The sequence below is a fragment of the Phytophthora sojae genome (assembly GCF_000149755.1).
Source record: "Phytophthora sojae unplaced genomic scaffold PHYSOscaffold_2, whole genome shotgun sequence".
Classification (NCBI taxonomy): Eukaryota; Oomycota; class Peronosporomycetes; order Peronosporales; family Peronosporaceae; genus Phytophthora; species Phytophthora sojae.
Genome location: NW_009258116.1, coordinates 10,183,456 through 10,199,348, shown reverse-complemented (window position 1 = coordinate 10,199,348; position 15,893 = coordinate 10,183,456). Strand labels below are relative to the sequence as shown.

The window sequence follows — 15,893 nt, the reverse complement described above, 5'->3', positions numbered from 1 at the left end:
CTACGTTACCCGCCTTGTCCTTGAGCGGAACTTGGTTACCTGCCTTGTTCTTGAGCGGAACTTGGTTACCCGCCTTGCTGGGTGGAACTAGGTTACCCACCTCGCCGTGTGGAACTTGGTTACCCACACCAGGAGCGCTTCCAGCGACTCCCGCATCAGTTATGGTCTGAGTGACCTCCTGTGGAACTATGTTACCCACATCGGAAGCGCCTGCAGTGCCTTCCTCATCAGTTACGGTCTGAGTGACCTCGCGTGGAACATGGTTACCTACGCCAACGCCAGCGGCGCCTTCTCCAGCAGCCCTTGCTGCCTGCGGTACTTCGTTACCCGCGTGTAGACCTACGTTACCCACCTGGTAGGTGCTGTCCGGCACCTCCACTCTCAGGCCTTGTCCGGCCCAGTCGGAGTCGTCGTCAGTCTCGACGGACCCCAAGAACTCATTAGACGCTGCTGCGCCCTGGCGGCCCTCGCGGGCGCCCCAGCTGCTACCAGAGGTGGGAACATGACTCACCAAAGCTCTGTCAGAGCGTGGGGGATGGCTGGACCCGATGGCCTTGCCGCGCCAGTCGATCCAAGGCTCGTGTTTCTCCAGCCACGGCATGCCAAGGATCAAGTCGTACTTGTCCATGTCTAGGACCAAGAACGGCTCCGTGCTGTCGAAGTCCTCGAACTTGACAGTGAGGTCCATGTGGACCCGAGGTACTTCTACCACCGTACCACCGTACCGTCGGCCAGTCTTACCGAGACCAGTCCGTTGTATTTGCTGCCTCGTAGCGCATCGGCGTACTTGACGCGATTGCGTGCGACAGTCTGGCGGCGCGCAAAGTTCTTGGACGCCCCAGAGTCGATCAAGATTCTCAAGGGATGATCGTATCCCGGTACACTCGCGTGCACCACAAGCCGTCCACCGCTGCCCTTCTCCGCTTCGAGAGTACAGAGACCCTCAGGGGCTAAGTCCCCATGGCGTGCGCCACCCGCACGCCCCTCATGAAGACTTAGTGTTTCACCAGTAGGGCGCCCCGCCCCTACTGATGTCCGGCGTGCCCCTGGTTCCTGGGGCGCGGCTTCTGCCAGCGACCCCTAGAGCCAAAGGGTTTCGAAGAGAACTTCTTCTTCAGTCCTCCCGCGGGACAAGCACGTTTCATGTGCACAAGCTTGCCACAGCCGTAGCAGCGAATGTCGCTCTGCTCGGCCATGCCCAGATCCATGGGAACCGGCCCGTTGATCGCTCTATTGCCGGAGTTATCATTAGGCGCACCGCCAGTGGCAGGGTTGCTCTGCCATACCGTGGCGGGGGTACGAGCCTGCTTGTGACTGTACTCCTCCTGGAGGGCGATCTGAATTGCCTCCTCCATAGTGTTTGCTTGCACACGGAACGGTTGCGTGTGGGCAGGACCGACACGCAGACCGTCCATGAACACGGTCACTTTGATGTGTTCAGGCAGGGGGTTCCCCACCAAAGAGGCTGTGAGCACTCGCATCTCCTGGATGTACTCATACAGCTCGCGCCTTCCTTGTTTGCAGGCGAGAAAGCGCGAACGCTGGCGGTACTCGTAGTTCGCCGGAAGAAACGCGGACCGCAGCTGCTCGCACAGCTGGGACCATGATGCGAAGCATCCAGGCGTCGTCGCTTCGCGCGAATACGCCCAACTCTTAGCGCGACCACTAAGGTTGGAGAGCGCAAAGGCGACACGGAGTCGCTCGTCCGAGACGAGAGCCGCGTCCATCGCGAGCTCAACCTCTCGATCCCAGAAGTGAAGGTTTTCTCCTTCCTTCCCTTCGAAAGGGTGAACCTTCAGCCGCAGGGGCTTCGGTTGCACCGGCTTCGGCGCGGCCGCAGTGGCCTGCAGCCCTTGAACGTGGGCGATGAGCCCTCGCTCGTAGGTGTCGAACGCGTTGATACGCTCAACCTGCTCAGCCGGCGTCGCCGCCGCTAAGCTACGCAGGGCATCTGTCCCAAAGATGCCTGCCATCTTACGAACGGACTCGTACTGCGAGTCGTTCAGATGGGGAAACTCCGTACGATCCATCTTGGCTCACTCGATGAGACCACAGAGGATTCAGGTAGTCCAATCTACCCGCGTAGGCGTAGGATTGACTACAAGTGCTACCAAGTGTGACGGGGCACACAGCACTTCTTAACAGAGGAAGCAGGAGTATACAAACTCCAAGTGAACAGCCGTTCACGTGTCCCTGGTCTGTAGGGGACGACTTGACTTGAAAAGCGGTAGATCTAAGACTGAATGTATTTATAGGTTGGTACAGATTTGGCCTGCGTACAAATCCTAAGTTCCCTATAGTTTGTGTCATACAAAATGTATCTGTTGGCTCTGAGGCCACTTGGGTCACTATCCAGGGGAGTGACCGATGTAGCCATCCCGGAATAGTGACAGGGTCACTATTCCATGTAACCCCGTTACATGCGTTTGCGAGATAATTTGAAAATGAGACGACGAGATTGATTAAAGTGCTCAGATTGACTGGAATTTACAAGATTGATTGATGGGGGCCAACCCAGATTTTTTGTTAAAGTTGAAGATTTGGCGAGCGATGGTTATTGACCCAACGTTGGACATCAATGGCTCCACTCAAGAACAGCGCCAGCGAGGAAAACGGTGCGATGAACAGCTGCGATGAAGACGAGAAGCTTGGGCCTTTGAAGGGTATATTGCCTTTTGGTGTAAAGGGGAAATCAACCGACGTCCCTGTTCCAGTCGGCAGGGGAATTCACCTTTTGTGGGGTAGCTGAAACTCTGCCAGTAGTACCAGGGCTGTTTGTGGGCAAATTCTGGTACCGCTGACGGAGTATTATGCTACGAAGCTGATCGAACAGTGCAAGAAATCCCACTATGGGCACAACTTCGATACCAAGATGGACGATAACGTTCTCAAGATCTGGCAGCTCCAGCCGTACCAGTTGCAGTTCAAGAACCCTTTGTGGCAGATAGGAATGGACAAACTGACACACACTATCGCTGAACAACTGGGCTACAAGTCCGTCTCGATGTACAAGATGTTGGTGTACGGGAAAGGACACCGAAAAGGAGGACGGTGGATAACAACGCTAGTGATTCAACTGCCAAGTACGCACGAAGGTGGTGATTTGAGAAGTGAAGCACCGACATGATTTCGGTAAGAAGGACGGTACGGCGGCGTATTTACCACACTATGCTGTGCACTACGCGGACGCGGAGCATGCGCTGGAGAAGGTGACGAAGCGCTTTCGTCTTGCAATGCGTCACCTCGAGAGAGATCGCGATAAGCTGATGAGCGAAAGGCTCGCCAATGCGATCCGCACGATGGGACCTGACGAGGAATCGTTCGCGCTGCTGTTGGCGCACGAGTACACGGAGAAGAGCGTTGGGAAACTAGGCTCGGGAGATCTAAAGGGCATCGATTGCGCGAGAGTCATGGCTCTGCAGGATGCAAACGCTGCTGTGCCTGCTGACAAGGAGCTGCTGTTTTACATCGCACAGGTAACTTTCGAGAACGAGTACTACGGGATGGCGGGTACAACAGCAAGAATACCACCACTTGGTTTTCCACGTCTGGGCAGCCGTTTGTAGTCAAGGAGTCGACGATGGAGATGAACTTCCCCAATCCGCGTTTCGAAACATATTACGAATTGTGGTGGCCGCACGGTAGCAGCCAAGAGGAACGAAGGCCCGAGTATGAATACTTACTCCCGACATGCGATAATTGCCTGGCCTGCTGCTCATGGCGTAAAGAATTCGTTAAAGTACATTGGCCCTGAAGCTGCGGTTAGAGCGTTGGAGAGCCAAAAGCCTGTTACCGCTGCTGCACTTGGTCAGTTCATGGAGACGATTCAGCTGGAACTCGAGAGAGAGGCGAGCAGATCCAAGCTTCTATCGACCGATTTTTGCCGTATTCTATGCGAATTGCTGGTGGATGTTTGTGACGCGCAACTCGTGAAGACATTCTTCAGCAAGTATTTTAACAAGATGGAAAGCGAGAATGCCGCTGTTCCTAGCCTAGTGAAGGTGCTGCAATCGTTCAACTGGAGCGAAGTTGGACAAGTGTGTCTGGAATCGCTCGGCCAACTTGGTACGAAGACTATGGAGATCTCGCTAGGGGTAGCTGATGGGATAAAAAGCGGTACTGCGGGTCAAAACGCACTGATGCAGCTTGGTCTGGAAAAGTTTATCAAACTGAGTGATACGGTATCCTACTCGCTGGAGTATCACAATATATTATGGAAGTGGGCCATGTATTCCGACGACGGCGGTGCGTTTCACACGTTGGTGGACAAGGTGAAAAATGCAGATTCAAGCACGTTGCGCCCAGCAACTCAAGCTTTCACACAGTGTTTGGCTGGTATTGACCGTTTAGGCGACAAGTTTGCCGCGCTGAAAGATATCGCCGACAAGAGGAGTGCGTGGCTGAAGAGCCAAATCCAACAACTTGAGAAGCCATTTTCGTGGGAAATGCCCGATAGAGAATTTCCTGAAAGACGCCCAGGTTCAGACATTTTTGAGAGGCACCGACATGTCGATGACTACCAACGGGGTGAGCACTTTCAGGAATCTACAAGACGCTCAAAACTACGCTGCTAAATGGATGCGCGCGAATCAAGAGGATGATTGGTACGTGATGGAAGCCGAAGAGGAGTATGGAACCGCATTCGTGGTGATTACCAAGGCGAAAGGGTGGCTTTCGTCTCGTGAAAAGTTGTTACAGCAGCATAAGGCGCAGCTGAATTTTTCTGGCAGTGTCGAGAAGAGCGGACTTTGATGTTGGTACGCGTGGGTCCAAATTCGTTGAGACGATCAAGATGGAGCACTCGTTCCAGCTCCACCGCGTCATGCAGCAGCAATTTCGTGAGATCCGGACATTGCAACAGCGCTACGCGGATTGCCGGATCACTGACCCCACCGCAATGCCTGGTATTCTGAACGAATTGTCGAAGCTGCGGCTCGAACACCGCTCGCAAGTGCAAACCCTCAAGAGCAAACAGGCACGTGGCATGATCGGCAACTAGGTAGCTTGGTTGAACGAATCCGACGGCGCGGGCTAAATCAACAAGCCTGCTGGGAGAGAACAAGGTAGCATGGGAAGGTTTTCTGTCCGCTATTTCATTCTTGATTTTTTTTCATGTTTGTTCTGGTAGTGCTACTTCACAGCTGTTCGATGTTCTACGCCATTGTTCGAACACGAGGGCAGAAGTTCAACTGATCAATGTCTCGCCATCGAACTACCACCGGCAGTTCTTGCGGCGTTTGCCTTTCTGAGATCGAGAAGGCCCACCTCCCCACTGCGTTCTCTTAGGTGACTTTGGAGCTAGCCTCTCCCAGGTCTCGCGGACCCAACTGCGGTCTTCATCGGGGTAGTATTTTTCCATCAGCTGGATCAGCTTTTCGTCGAGATCAAAGTGGTAACCCTCTCCTGGCGCGTGCTTGTGTGAGAATTTCGTCAGCGTCACAGTCTGTGCAGACTTTGCATCTATTGTCTGCACGACAGTCCATGCTAAACATCGAGGCACAATTATCGTCAGTGAATTTGGACATGAAGGCGCGTGCAGCCTTTTTATCAGGAAAGCAGGTGAAAGCCTTAGATCGTTCGGGTCCTCGGAGGAATTCCTCCACTTCTGGCTCACCGGGAACACAAGCTTGAGGTATGCTCCATACTCCTGGTTTGCCGCGGTTCGTGACTGCAGCCTTCAGATACTGAACCCTTGCAGCCACTAGGTCAGAGAAAGCCTCCTGCTCTCTTGATGAGAAGCCCACGTCAGCGGCGTACTTTTCAAGGCGCTGGATCATTGAGCCGTACGAATCTGGGCCCGCGCGCTTTAACAGGCTGACAAGGCGGCCAAACACTGTGCTGTCACTGCACTGGTTCGTACATTTCCCACATGCATAGCTCGACAGGAACGGAGCTTGAATTGCTTCCCACCCGAAACCTCGCACTAGGGTGAGAACGGCCGAGCTGATATTGACGCGCATGGCCGTGCAGAAAATGTTCGCCACTTCTCTAAAGAAAAGATCAACAAGAGCAGTATCCTGGATTTCCACCAGTGACTGACACACTGCGTCATTCCATTCTTTCGTGTGATAGTCTCCATTCGTGAGGAGAGACCGCAGCGCTGCCGAATCGCGCGGGGAATATTGCTGCAGATAGGCTGCCGCTGCCTTATCTCCACTGAATTTCCGGATAATCTCCATCGCTCTCTCACAAGGGAGAATCAGGATTCCCTGCCGGAAGTATTTTTCATGTTTGGTTGGCAAGGGTGGATCGTCGTATTCCTCGTAAATTCGACTCCTCATTCGGTCCGCGTATCTTTGGCTGTCTTCATCGGATGGCATCGTCACGTGGCTTACAGGCTCTGCCTTCAGCCACATGTCACGGAGTGGTTTATCGTCTGGCTTGAGGTACTCAAGGTGGAGGTCCGCGTAAGTGTAAGGGTCTCTGCTGAGAGTCTGGTCTTTCGAACCGAGAGTGTGCCATGCTATGGAGTCCTTGTGGTCCTTGTCCAAGCCATCGTCATATTCTGAACAACCAGTCCAAACGGATTCCATCTCGTGATCAAGTTTGACTGCGAAGAACTGCAACTGATTGTTCGGCGCCAAGACGGCGTTCAACTTTTCAATGGTCTGCAGTCTGGAAAGATCGACACCAGTCAGAGCTGCCGTCCCCGATTTTGCCAAGACATCGTTGTCGTAGTTGTTCTTCAGCAACAGCACAGGCGGATAAGTCTCGGCAGAATTGCTCTTCAATGGTGGGGCAAGTATATCGCGGATTTCCTGGTCACGGGCGTATAACGACAGATACGCCAACGATTTTTCCAAGTGGAAAGAAAATATCAGCGCAGCGTGAACGCCACTTTGAGCCCCCCTTGCACCAGAAGAAACAACAACGAAGTTCTGCCCGTCGGATCCCTTTGGAGTTAGTTCGCGTCTTGTTGTAGCGCCACCAGCCTCTTCCACTACAAGAACTCCTCCATAAGACGACGAAAACCCCACTATCAGCACCGCTTCCGGGGCCTTCTCACTACTCTCGTCTCCGCCAGTCTGTAATACGACGCCTTCCTGCCCATACAAAACCGGTTTGTGGCTCGGCTCGTCCAGTACTTCACCGTGATCCTCACAGAGTCGCCCCAGCCCCAGCTTATCCGTAACAACTTCAGTCAGCTTTTCCAGACTCTGCCACCACTGGGAATCGTCTAATTTCACGTGATTTCCGTCCAGTACCCAGACCTTCCCACGGGTTTGATGCTTGGATTCCTGCTCGCATTGGGCTATTAACTTGGTCGCCTGCTCTTCGTTCAGCGGCAACGTGACGGTAAGTTGCTCTGTGTCCCCGCAATTTGGAAAGGGGGTTTCAAATAAAACTAAAGTTTTAGATTTAGTCCGATTCAAAATTAGAGTTAAATATTTTGCACATGACTTCTAACGTTAGTCGCGTAAATCAGTGTAATGATGTTGAGGATGAATTCTGATCGCGGAAACATACTTCGTATTACCAAGGTTCAAAGAGCTAAACCTTCAAACTCCTATCGTATCACGCTTCACCACGGGTAGCATTTTGTTCCACCTCGTCCATTTCACTCAATTCGCGCCCTCTTATTGTCGCTGCAGTCGATTTCTCCTCCCGTACGTTCCAGCAGCTGAGCCAGCTCCACTTTATACTTCTCAAATGTTCGCTGACATTCATCAAACCACTTGCGCGTCTTCGTAATTGTCACCACTGCATCAGCGTATACGGCACTTGCCTTCATCTTGAATGAAGCGTGGGTTTGTGCTTCACGGGTCCATTTAGCGGCACAGTTACTGGCGTCTTGGAACCCTTTAAATCTGTGCACTCCCTTCGTTATCGTGAACGTCGTGGCGGGACCTCTTAGGAACTCTTCCACCTTTGCGTTATCCGGGAACTGCGCGTTCGGCATCTGCCAAGAAAATGACTTGTCGAGCTCAGCGATCTGGTTCTTGAGCCACTCGATACGCTTCGAGACGAGCATACCGAGCAAGCCGGTCTTATCTTCAGTTATTTCAACAGCACTAAGACATTCCAGAGACTTCTCAAAAAGTGCTGCGCTTAGGAGACTCGCGTCGAGTTGCTTGAATTTGTCTGCCACTCTGTCAACCGTGGGGTCAGAATCACTGCGAACCACCCACTTCAGTATGAATCCGACAACCTTCGATGAGCACAATTCCTCGGTTGTAAATTTCGCCGACTCCTTCATAGCAAGTTTGAGCAGAGCACTGTGCGCAGCCCCACTGTCGAGTCCGTCGAGAATTAGCAGCGCCATTTCCATAGCGGAGTATCCCGTGTCTTCCTCTATAGGTCCATACGTGCCTCGGCCCAAACAATCCAACAACGCCTCCCCGAAATCACCCCAGTCAAACGTACGGACAATCTGCGTGATGACTGGGATAAGAGACACATTGTCTTTGCGCTTGTCAAGCACCCAACAACACGCCATAGGCGTCCTGTTTTATGGCAATGGCTTGTTAATGTAGTAGTCCGCATTCGTGAAGAAATCTTTCACAATCACTGCATCACCGGCCTCCACGGCCACCTCGCAGAAGAGTTGACAAAACTTGACGGAGAGAACGTCAGGTGAGGAGTGCTTGCCCTCCACTTTGGTCCTTGCGCCAATATCCTTCATAAACTCGCGCAGTGCGGCAGCATCCACAGGTTTTCTAGCGTAAAATTCATCAATGGCAACATCGAAAGGCATAATCTTTAATGCCTGCTTGGCGTGGTTTGCGGAAGGCCACGCAACGATCGCGTATCTAGCGTACTTGGTGTTTTTGGTCGGTCCTTCATTGCCCATGTACCCGTCTTCCTTCTGCACGCCATGGGGTATCCACATTTGAGACAGAGTTTCTTGCCCAGGGTTCAGAAAGTTGAAAGTTGCCGACCTCCTAACTCCACCAAGACTCTCACCGCGTGTGGTGTACCAAGAAATTGATTCCTTGCGCTTATCAGGGTGAAATGAGACTCCTCGTATTCGATTTTGTGTTCCAAGCGTGCAATGAACATCTGAAGCTGTTTTCCCACCGACATGAGCGCATTCACTTCTTCCAGAGCGTGGACTCTCGCGCTGTCGACACCTTTCAATGCCCCCGTGCCCAGATTCACCATACTTTTCGCCGTATACTCGTGAACCAATAACAGAGCAAAGGGTTCTTCGTTGTCCTCCATGTTGCCAATGACTCTAGCCAAATCTTCACTAAGCGGCTCATCGTGAGCTTTCTCAAGGTGACGCATTGCTGGAGGCAAATAGATAGAGTATACCAAAGCGAGACGGTACCCTTTTGTCACCTTCTCCAACGCATGCTTTGCATCAGCATATAGTGAGGCATCTTGCACAGTTTATTCATACCGCTTTGCCACGCCATGTTCTCGAACTCCACTTGTGTAGGCTCGAGCTGCAAGCTCTGACGCACAGACTCATCCGTCTTGGTCTCGAAGTTGTGGCCGAAAGGAGACTTCTTGCACTTCGCGATCAGCTTTTGGGCGCGATCGGCAGTAATGGGGACCGGAATCGATCTTCGTCGGGTAGCCACTTTCCGCCTCTCTTGGCTAGGAACAACTTTATGTTATGAGCAGCGCACTTGATCACGATTGACTCTTCATTCGCTTTGATTTTCTGTTTTAGTTGACCCACCAACAGGCTTCCGTCAATTTCCACAGGGAACCCGTATCCGGCAACTCCAACCACCACACAAAACAGCGTCACCATGTTTAGCGCGAAAGAGTTTGCTTTGGCGAAAAGATAAAATGAAGGGAGGTAGAATCTCAAAACGACCGAGGCTTAGTCACTTTATTCACAATGGCTCCCAGTGATGGAAAGGTAAAGAGAGCCATTAACCAATCCTGATGTAGTATGCGTCAAAGTTACTTCTCAGGACTTTTTATTTTCCCATTAACATATAAAGATGCGGAAAGAAAACAAGTCCAACACGCGACAGCTTTTTTTTTAATGTAGGCTGTGGTGCTTGACGCACATTATATCACTGATCTTGATCTTGTGTGTGAAGCGAGACGTAAACTTGCCCAAGCTGCGCCAGCGTTGCATTTTAGTCATGGCGCACTTTGTTCGGTGGTCCGTTGAAGTGGCCCGTTAGCTGCGCTAGCTCTTCTCTGTATTGAGCCAACTTCGTTTGACTGACATCGATACGTATGAGACATCATTCACCATGGAAGCTGTGAAAGGCGGCGAGAAACCATTTGTAAAGATCTCCAAGACACGCAAGTGGTTCCCCGCGTTTGAAAGAACGCTTGTACAAAGTAGCAAATGACTGTGCGTCATGGAAATCAGTAAACTTCTTCTTGCCCACCGTAGTCATCGACTCTTCTGGTCCTCGTAGAAATGCCTCAATTTCTGGCTTCTCGGGTTCATCTGCAAATGGCATTTCCCAAGAGAAAGTCTTATCAACCTTGTCAAGCTTCTTGATTTCTCCTTTCAGCCACCCCATTCGCTTAGTTGCAATCGCTTCCAGCATGTTGAACTTACCCGTTTGATCACGATTGTCAACATACTTCGAGAATACTTGGTCGAACGGACTCAACTCACTTGGCTGTTGCTTCATAATCTTCTCGGCCATCGACTCGAAGACACCAGTATCGCCAGGGAGAATAATATGTTTCCAAAACAGCTCAACCGTTTGAATACTCCCCAAGTTCCAATCTGTGTCAACAGCCATTTCAAGGAGGTTCTTTCGAGCTCCTGCGTCTTCCACCGCATCAGCCACTTGTAGGAGCAGCTCCATCCCGGACTACCCGGGTGTTACGTAGCACAAGTCGGTTCCGTTACCTAGCACGTCAAGTAGTTCTTCGCCAACGTCACTCCAGGCAAACCAATTGGCAACTTTGATCATCACTGGAACTATAGATTCGTTTCCATCCAAATCTCCGAAGTACAGGCAACATTCTTTGAAGAACCGTTTAGCCAAGTCCACGTCAAGAGCATCCAACAGAAGCTCACAAAACGATCTGGAAAATCGTACGGAAGTGCTACCGTCTGCGTCAAGAAACTTCGAAGTGTTGCAGCATCAACTGGTCTGCGAGAAAGCAGCTCCTCGACAGCGATCTCTGCGGACACGAGATTCAGGAGAGTTTCCAAGTGACGACTGGCTGGCCATGCAATGATTGCGAATCAAGAGTATTTGGTACTCTTGATCGGCCCCTCGTTACCCGTATACACGTCTTCACTGTTGCCATAGGCCTTCCAGAGTTGGTTTGAGAAAATTAAGCTTTTCATTCAGCGGCTTCCAGTGTCCGAGGTCATCTCCGCTTGCAGTGTACCAGTGCAAAGATTCCTCATAGTTGTAAAGTCGCCAACCGCCCGCACCAAGCGTGTTGTCTACCTTGACAACAAGCTTTGCAATGAAAAACCGAAGTTTCTTGTCATCAGCCACAACTTGGTTGGCTTCTTCAAGCTCCCGGAATCTCGCACGATCAATTCCCTTAAGGGCTCCACTACCCAAATCCGCAATGCTCTTCTTTGTATATTCGTGTGATAGCAACAGCGCAAACGATCCGTCTTCTTCAGCAATAGCGTTGATCAAATCAGATAGATCATTACTTGTCTGGCTCGGATCCCGCTTCAGATGCCGCATTGACACCGGCAAGGAAATGGAGTAGAACAATGCGAGTCGATACCCCTTCGACACGTTCTCCAACGCGTGCTCCGCATCCGCATAGTGCACTGCGTAGTGACAGAAGTACGGGGCGGAGCCATTGCTCTTCCCCAAATCATGGCGATGCTCGATCTCTCCGTTTCGATACGCGACCAGGTCACCTCCTTCGTGCGCGCTGGGCGGCTGGACCACAAGCATGGCGATCATGCCGTTCTCCTTCTCCGTGTCTTGACGCTTGACGAAATGCCTGCCTTCTCCATACACCAACAGCTTATGGAGCACACACTGGAGCGGCACTCCCTTGTACCCTAGTCGACTGGCAATGATCTCAGTCAAATCGTCAATCCCAGTCCGCCAAAGTGGGTTCTTGATCTCGACTTGATCTGGTGCGAGTTGCCAGCTTTTGCGAACGCTCTCGTCCATCTTCGTGTTCATCCCGTGACCAAACGGAGACTTCTCACATTTTGTGATCAACTTCTGGGCTTGTGATTCGTCCAGCGGCAGTGGAATACTGCCAATTTCGTTGACAAAAATGCCGGGTACAGGTGGGAGAGTCTCAGCTCGACCACCGAAAGAGTACTCGCCTGCGTTCTCGAGAGTTTTACTCATCTTGACACAGGCAGCTCCTATGGGAACTGGAACGTCGTCCGGCTTGCCTTTTGCACCAAACGGCCATTTACCATCCTTGAAATCCTGCTTGAAAGCCATCGGGGCAGCGTTTGCTTTCGTCGAATTTTTACTGACGTGATTGATGGTTCATAACCAGCGTTGAACTTCGGGAGAACAAATAAGCAAAGAGCAACATTATCCTATTTCCTAGCATGTAAACAAATTTGGTTGGGGTAAGTATAAGTATTCTTTATCCTTGTTACATGCATTGATCCTTGTCACAGCTCAGTTTTAACGATATTCAAAACACTATTCTTATGATTTCCAAACAGCAACTCAATCAGAGGGGGAATTTTTTCGCTCGATTATTTCGTGCCCACGGTAGGGCTGCTCACGATAGAGCGTTTGGTTCATGCCCACATGGTGAGGCGGGTATTGAATTAGAGCGAACCGCCGTGGCTGTGTCTGGCGATGCAGTGCTGCAGATGCCCGAGTCAGTTTACCACCAGTGGGCCAAGGATTCCGAGAAGCAGCCGTCGAACCGAAAGTAAGCTCGGCCTACTGTCTCAGACTCGTGGCCTCGTCCTCGGGTCCTAACTATAATTTACTATCTATCTACTGGTTAGTTTCCTTACTGGAAATAAGGTTATCCATATAGGACTAACCAGCCTATCCCCTAGCCTGGTCTAAGAAACGTAAGGATAGGAATCCAAATGTGTTCCTCACAGTCTCGTTACCCGCCCATTTTACCTTTTAGCAACGTAAGCCCACGCGATATCAAAGTCACGCGGAAAAATGGATCGAACCACAGCGCGGGCTCGGACTTCATCGTGGAGGCGCCTCGAGGAGAAATGGTACTGCAAAACCACGTCTCCACTTCGAGTGGTGTTGGTGTGCTTCTGCACCCCATTACCAGCTTTGATTGTTGCTATATTCCTCGAGTCTTTGCCACTAAGGCCGCCATCGGAAGGATGGGCCGCCAATTGGGTCTTCTGGCTGCGGCTACTCTTGATAGAGATAGTCCTCGGTGTTGGTGGAAACTGGCAAACACCCACATTCGTTCCCGGTGTCAATTTCACTTTCGCCAAACGGGTCATTGTGGCGCTGCTGGTAGGTGCTGCGTATGTGGGGACGTGCATTCTCGCAGCGAGTTGTATTGGCTTTCCGGTCCCCTTCATGATGCAATTCGGAGCCGTCCCCGTTGGAATTTACACACCATTAATGATACGAATTGTGCTGGGACCCGCATTGTTTGCAAATGGCTCACCGTTTAAGGTAATGGGCGACCGATTCAACCGATTTTTCTTCGCTCACATGACGTTGATCGGTGTGTACCCAATCTACAAAGTGCTCTACAGCTTTGTGCCGTCGTCGTATCGGAGCGTCGTGGTCATCGTCTTACCATTTTGGAAGTTCGCAGCAAAGAAGTTTGTGGTACGCTCTTCGTATTCCTGAGTTCGTCGCCTTCTCGGTCGACTTCTTTGGCACACTTTTCGTCTCTGTGTGCATGTACACGTCCGGTTCGCTCTATCTATCGGGTCTGTTCATCGTGGCTGACGTGGGGCAGTCGCTCCTGGAATTTCGAGAAATTCACGCGAATGCCCAGCTCCTGATGGGCTCACTGCAAGACCGACGCGCCTCTGAAATCCGTCTCCGCACCAAAAGCAGCCGCCGAATTAGCATGTTGGACACTTACAGTGAGCTTCTCACGACGATGACTGCAGTCGTCCAGGACCCGACGAATTATGAAGCCAACTCGCTACAACGTGCACGAGTGGTCGTGCCTGCCTCACCCGATAACGCAAGCGCAAGCAAACCTACTCCGCTTGCTAGAAGAGTCGGGTGTTTACGGACAGACAGACTCATCGACATCCTCAACAATGATTAGGCTACAGCAACCGCATCACCGGTATCTCCAACCAGCCAGCCAACGCATTGCGATTGCCCCTGCGCCTGACCCAGCTCTAGAAGGCGCCGAACCTTCAGCTATTCCCAAAGATATACAGGGAAGTAGGCGTCCAGAGCGATCAAAGATGCTAACACTGCAAGGTCTGCAACTGTTGTTTCATTGCGAGTACTGGGCGTTGGTGAAGTACGTGGACTGCGTCGTTCCGCTCGTGTTTGCAGTTTACAAGTTCACGCTCGTGCACCTGCCAAATGCTCAATATTACCCGGAGAGCGATACGCAATGGGGAGGCTCTGCTTTCTCAAACCTTGTGGTGTTTGGGCTACTGGAAGTCGTCATATTCGTCGTCTTTAACGTCTTCTCGCAGACCAGGTTTTCCTTCTCTGCGCTGTACCAGCTCGCGTTTGTACTCGAGAGGCAGCTTTGTCCTGTGCAGGTGCATCTCTTCGTTGCCCTTCTGCTCCTGCTGCAGTACGAGCTCTACCACTTCGGTGAGTGTTGGGCAGTGCGTCAACTACGTAGTATATTCTAACCGGATATTCGGATGGCTTATACTGTAGGTGCTGATTTTACTCTCGAATTCGAGTGGCTCAAGGACACTCAGCAGTAGAATGCAGGTAAAAGATAGGGCTGCAATTGATTCATGTACAGTATGATTTAATAGCTTCCCTTAACAAACTATGGGGAGCATGAGTATCAATCCATTGCTGCGCGACAAGCAAGCGGCGGAGGCGCAACGACGCATTAGATCGGGATTCGTGGCACTCTTGATGAACCCGCATCCGTCAAAGTATCTATCCTAAAAAAGCAGCCATTGACGGAAAACCTGCAATTTACCTGAACAGAGCACTCGCGTGAAAATTGCGGGCACACGCGGAAACAACATCGCGAAACTAAAGCAAACGCTTGATGTGTCAAATAACTCGTGAAAATGCATCAGTGGACTAGTACGGAAAAGCCGATCTCCAATACCTGCAGATGTGTCGACTGTCCACGGTGTTTACTCGTGTCGTGCTCGTTTTCTGGCACCACCGCTTGCAGCACCTTCGGCAGCTCCAAACCTTGCCGAAAGCAGGGCCAGCTCCGTCTTGTGCTTCAACAGTTCCTTTTGGTGCTCAGACAGCCACGCTCGAGTCTTCGTAATGACCACATACGCACTTCCGCCTCGGCCTTCAGCTTCCAAGGTGAACGAAGCGTTCACCTGCTTCTCACGCATCCACGTTTCGGCGTAGTTGCGGGCATGGCCAACTCCGTTGAAGTGACGAACTCCGTTGGTATCCATTGAGCTCTCAGGGCCTCGTAAAAATGCTTGAATTCTCGCGTTGTCGGGGAAGGAAGCGTCCGGCATCTCCCAAGAGAACGGTTTACCCAACGCTTGGAGCTGGATATTCAACCATTCGATTCTCTTGTTAGCAATCGCAGAAAGCGCCACAAATCTGTCGTCCGAAGCAGGGAGAGTACCGAGATGCTGCGAGAACGACTCGATAACGGGCTGGAGGAGGCTCGGCGGCGTTTGCTTGAACTTGGATGCGACCGTGTCGAGCATCGTCTGGTCACCGCATTGAATGACCCACTTCCAGAGGAGAGGAAGCGCCTTAGACGAGCATAAGTCCTCTTTACGAAGGCGCGACACCTTCTCCACCGCTATCTTCAGTAACGCTTGCTGAGCAGCTCCAGCACCCAGACCATCAACAATCTCCAGCGCTATCGCCATGCGTGAATCATCGGTCTCTTCAGCTTCCTCTTCGTCATCCGAATCACCAATGAATTCAACA

General features: G+C 51.5%; 5 protein-coding genes across 5 annotated transcripts; 2 read left to right on the top strand and 3 right to left on the bottom strand.

Annotated features, from left to right (window-relative positions):
- Positions 1-2,872: 2,872 nt before the first annotated feature.
- On the top strand, positions 2,873-4,999 carry PHYSODRAFT_326940 (hypothetical protein; the record flags this gene model as incomplete). The annotated part of the gene is made up of 6 exons (XM_009522987.1): positions 2,873-3,083; positions 3,112-3,476; positions 3,813-4,065; positions 4,351-4,392; positions 4,457-4,667; positions 4,741-4,999. The coding sequence occupies 6 exons, from the start codon at positions 2,873-2,875 to the stop codon at positions 4,997-4,999; spliced, it is 1,341 nt and encodes a 446-aa protein (XP_009521282.1).
- Positions 5,000-5,212: 213 nt separating this feature from the next.
- Positions 5,213-7,538, bottom strand: PHYSODRAFT_297423 (hypothetical protein; the record flags this gene model as incomplete). Its single annotated transcript, XM_009522986.1, has 3 exons — positions 5,213-5,460; positions 5,501-7,400; positions 7,527-7,538. 3 exons carry the CDS (start codon positions 7,536-7,538, stop codon positions 5,213-5,215), a joined length of 2,160 nt encoding a protein of 719 aa, XP_009521281.1.
- A 20-nt stretch (positions 7,539-7,558) lies between these two features.
- Positions 7,559-12,311, bottom strand: PHYSODRAFT_480025 (hypothetical protein; the record flags this gene model as incomplete). The annotated part of the gene is given in 4 exon segments (XM_009522985.1): positions 7,559-8,403; positions 8,433-8,496; positions 8,510-8,961; positions 11,306-12,311. 4 exon segments carry the CDS (start codon positions 12,309-12,311, stop codon positions 7,559-7,561), a joined length of 2,367 nt encoding a protein of 788 aa, XP_009521280.1.
- Positions 12,312-13,490: 1,179 nt separating this feature from the next.
- On the top strand, positions 13,491-14,728 carry PHYSODRAFT_326938 (hypothetical protein; the record flags this gene model as incomplete). Its single annotated transcript, XM_009522984.1, has 4 exons — positions 13,491-13,601; positions 13,669-13,989; positions 14,288-14,609; positions 14,679-14,728. The coding sequence occupies 4 exons, from the start codon at positions 13,491-13,493 to the stop codon at positions 14,726-14,728; spliced, it is 804 nt and encodes a 267-aa protein (XP_009521279.1).
- A 390-nt stretch (positions 14,729-15,118) lies between these two features.
- PHYSODRAFT_326937 (hypothetical protein) lies at positions 15,119-15,832 on the bottom strand (the record flags this gene model as incomplete). Its single annotated transcript, XM_009522983.1, has 1 exon — positions 15,119-15,832. One exon carries the CDS (start codon positions 15,830-15,832, stop codon positions 15,119-15,121), a length of 714 nt encoding a protein of 237 aa, XP_009521278.1.
- Positions 15,833-15,893: the final 61 nt, after the last annotated feature.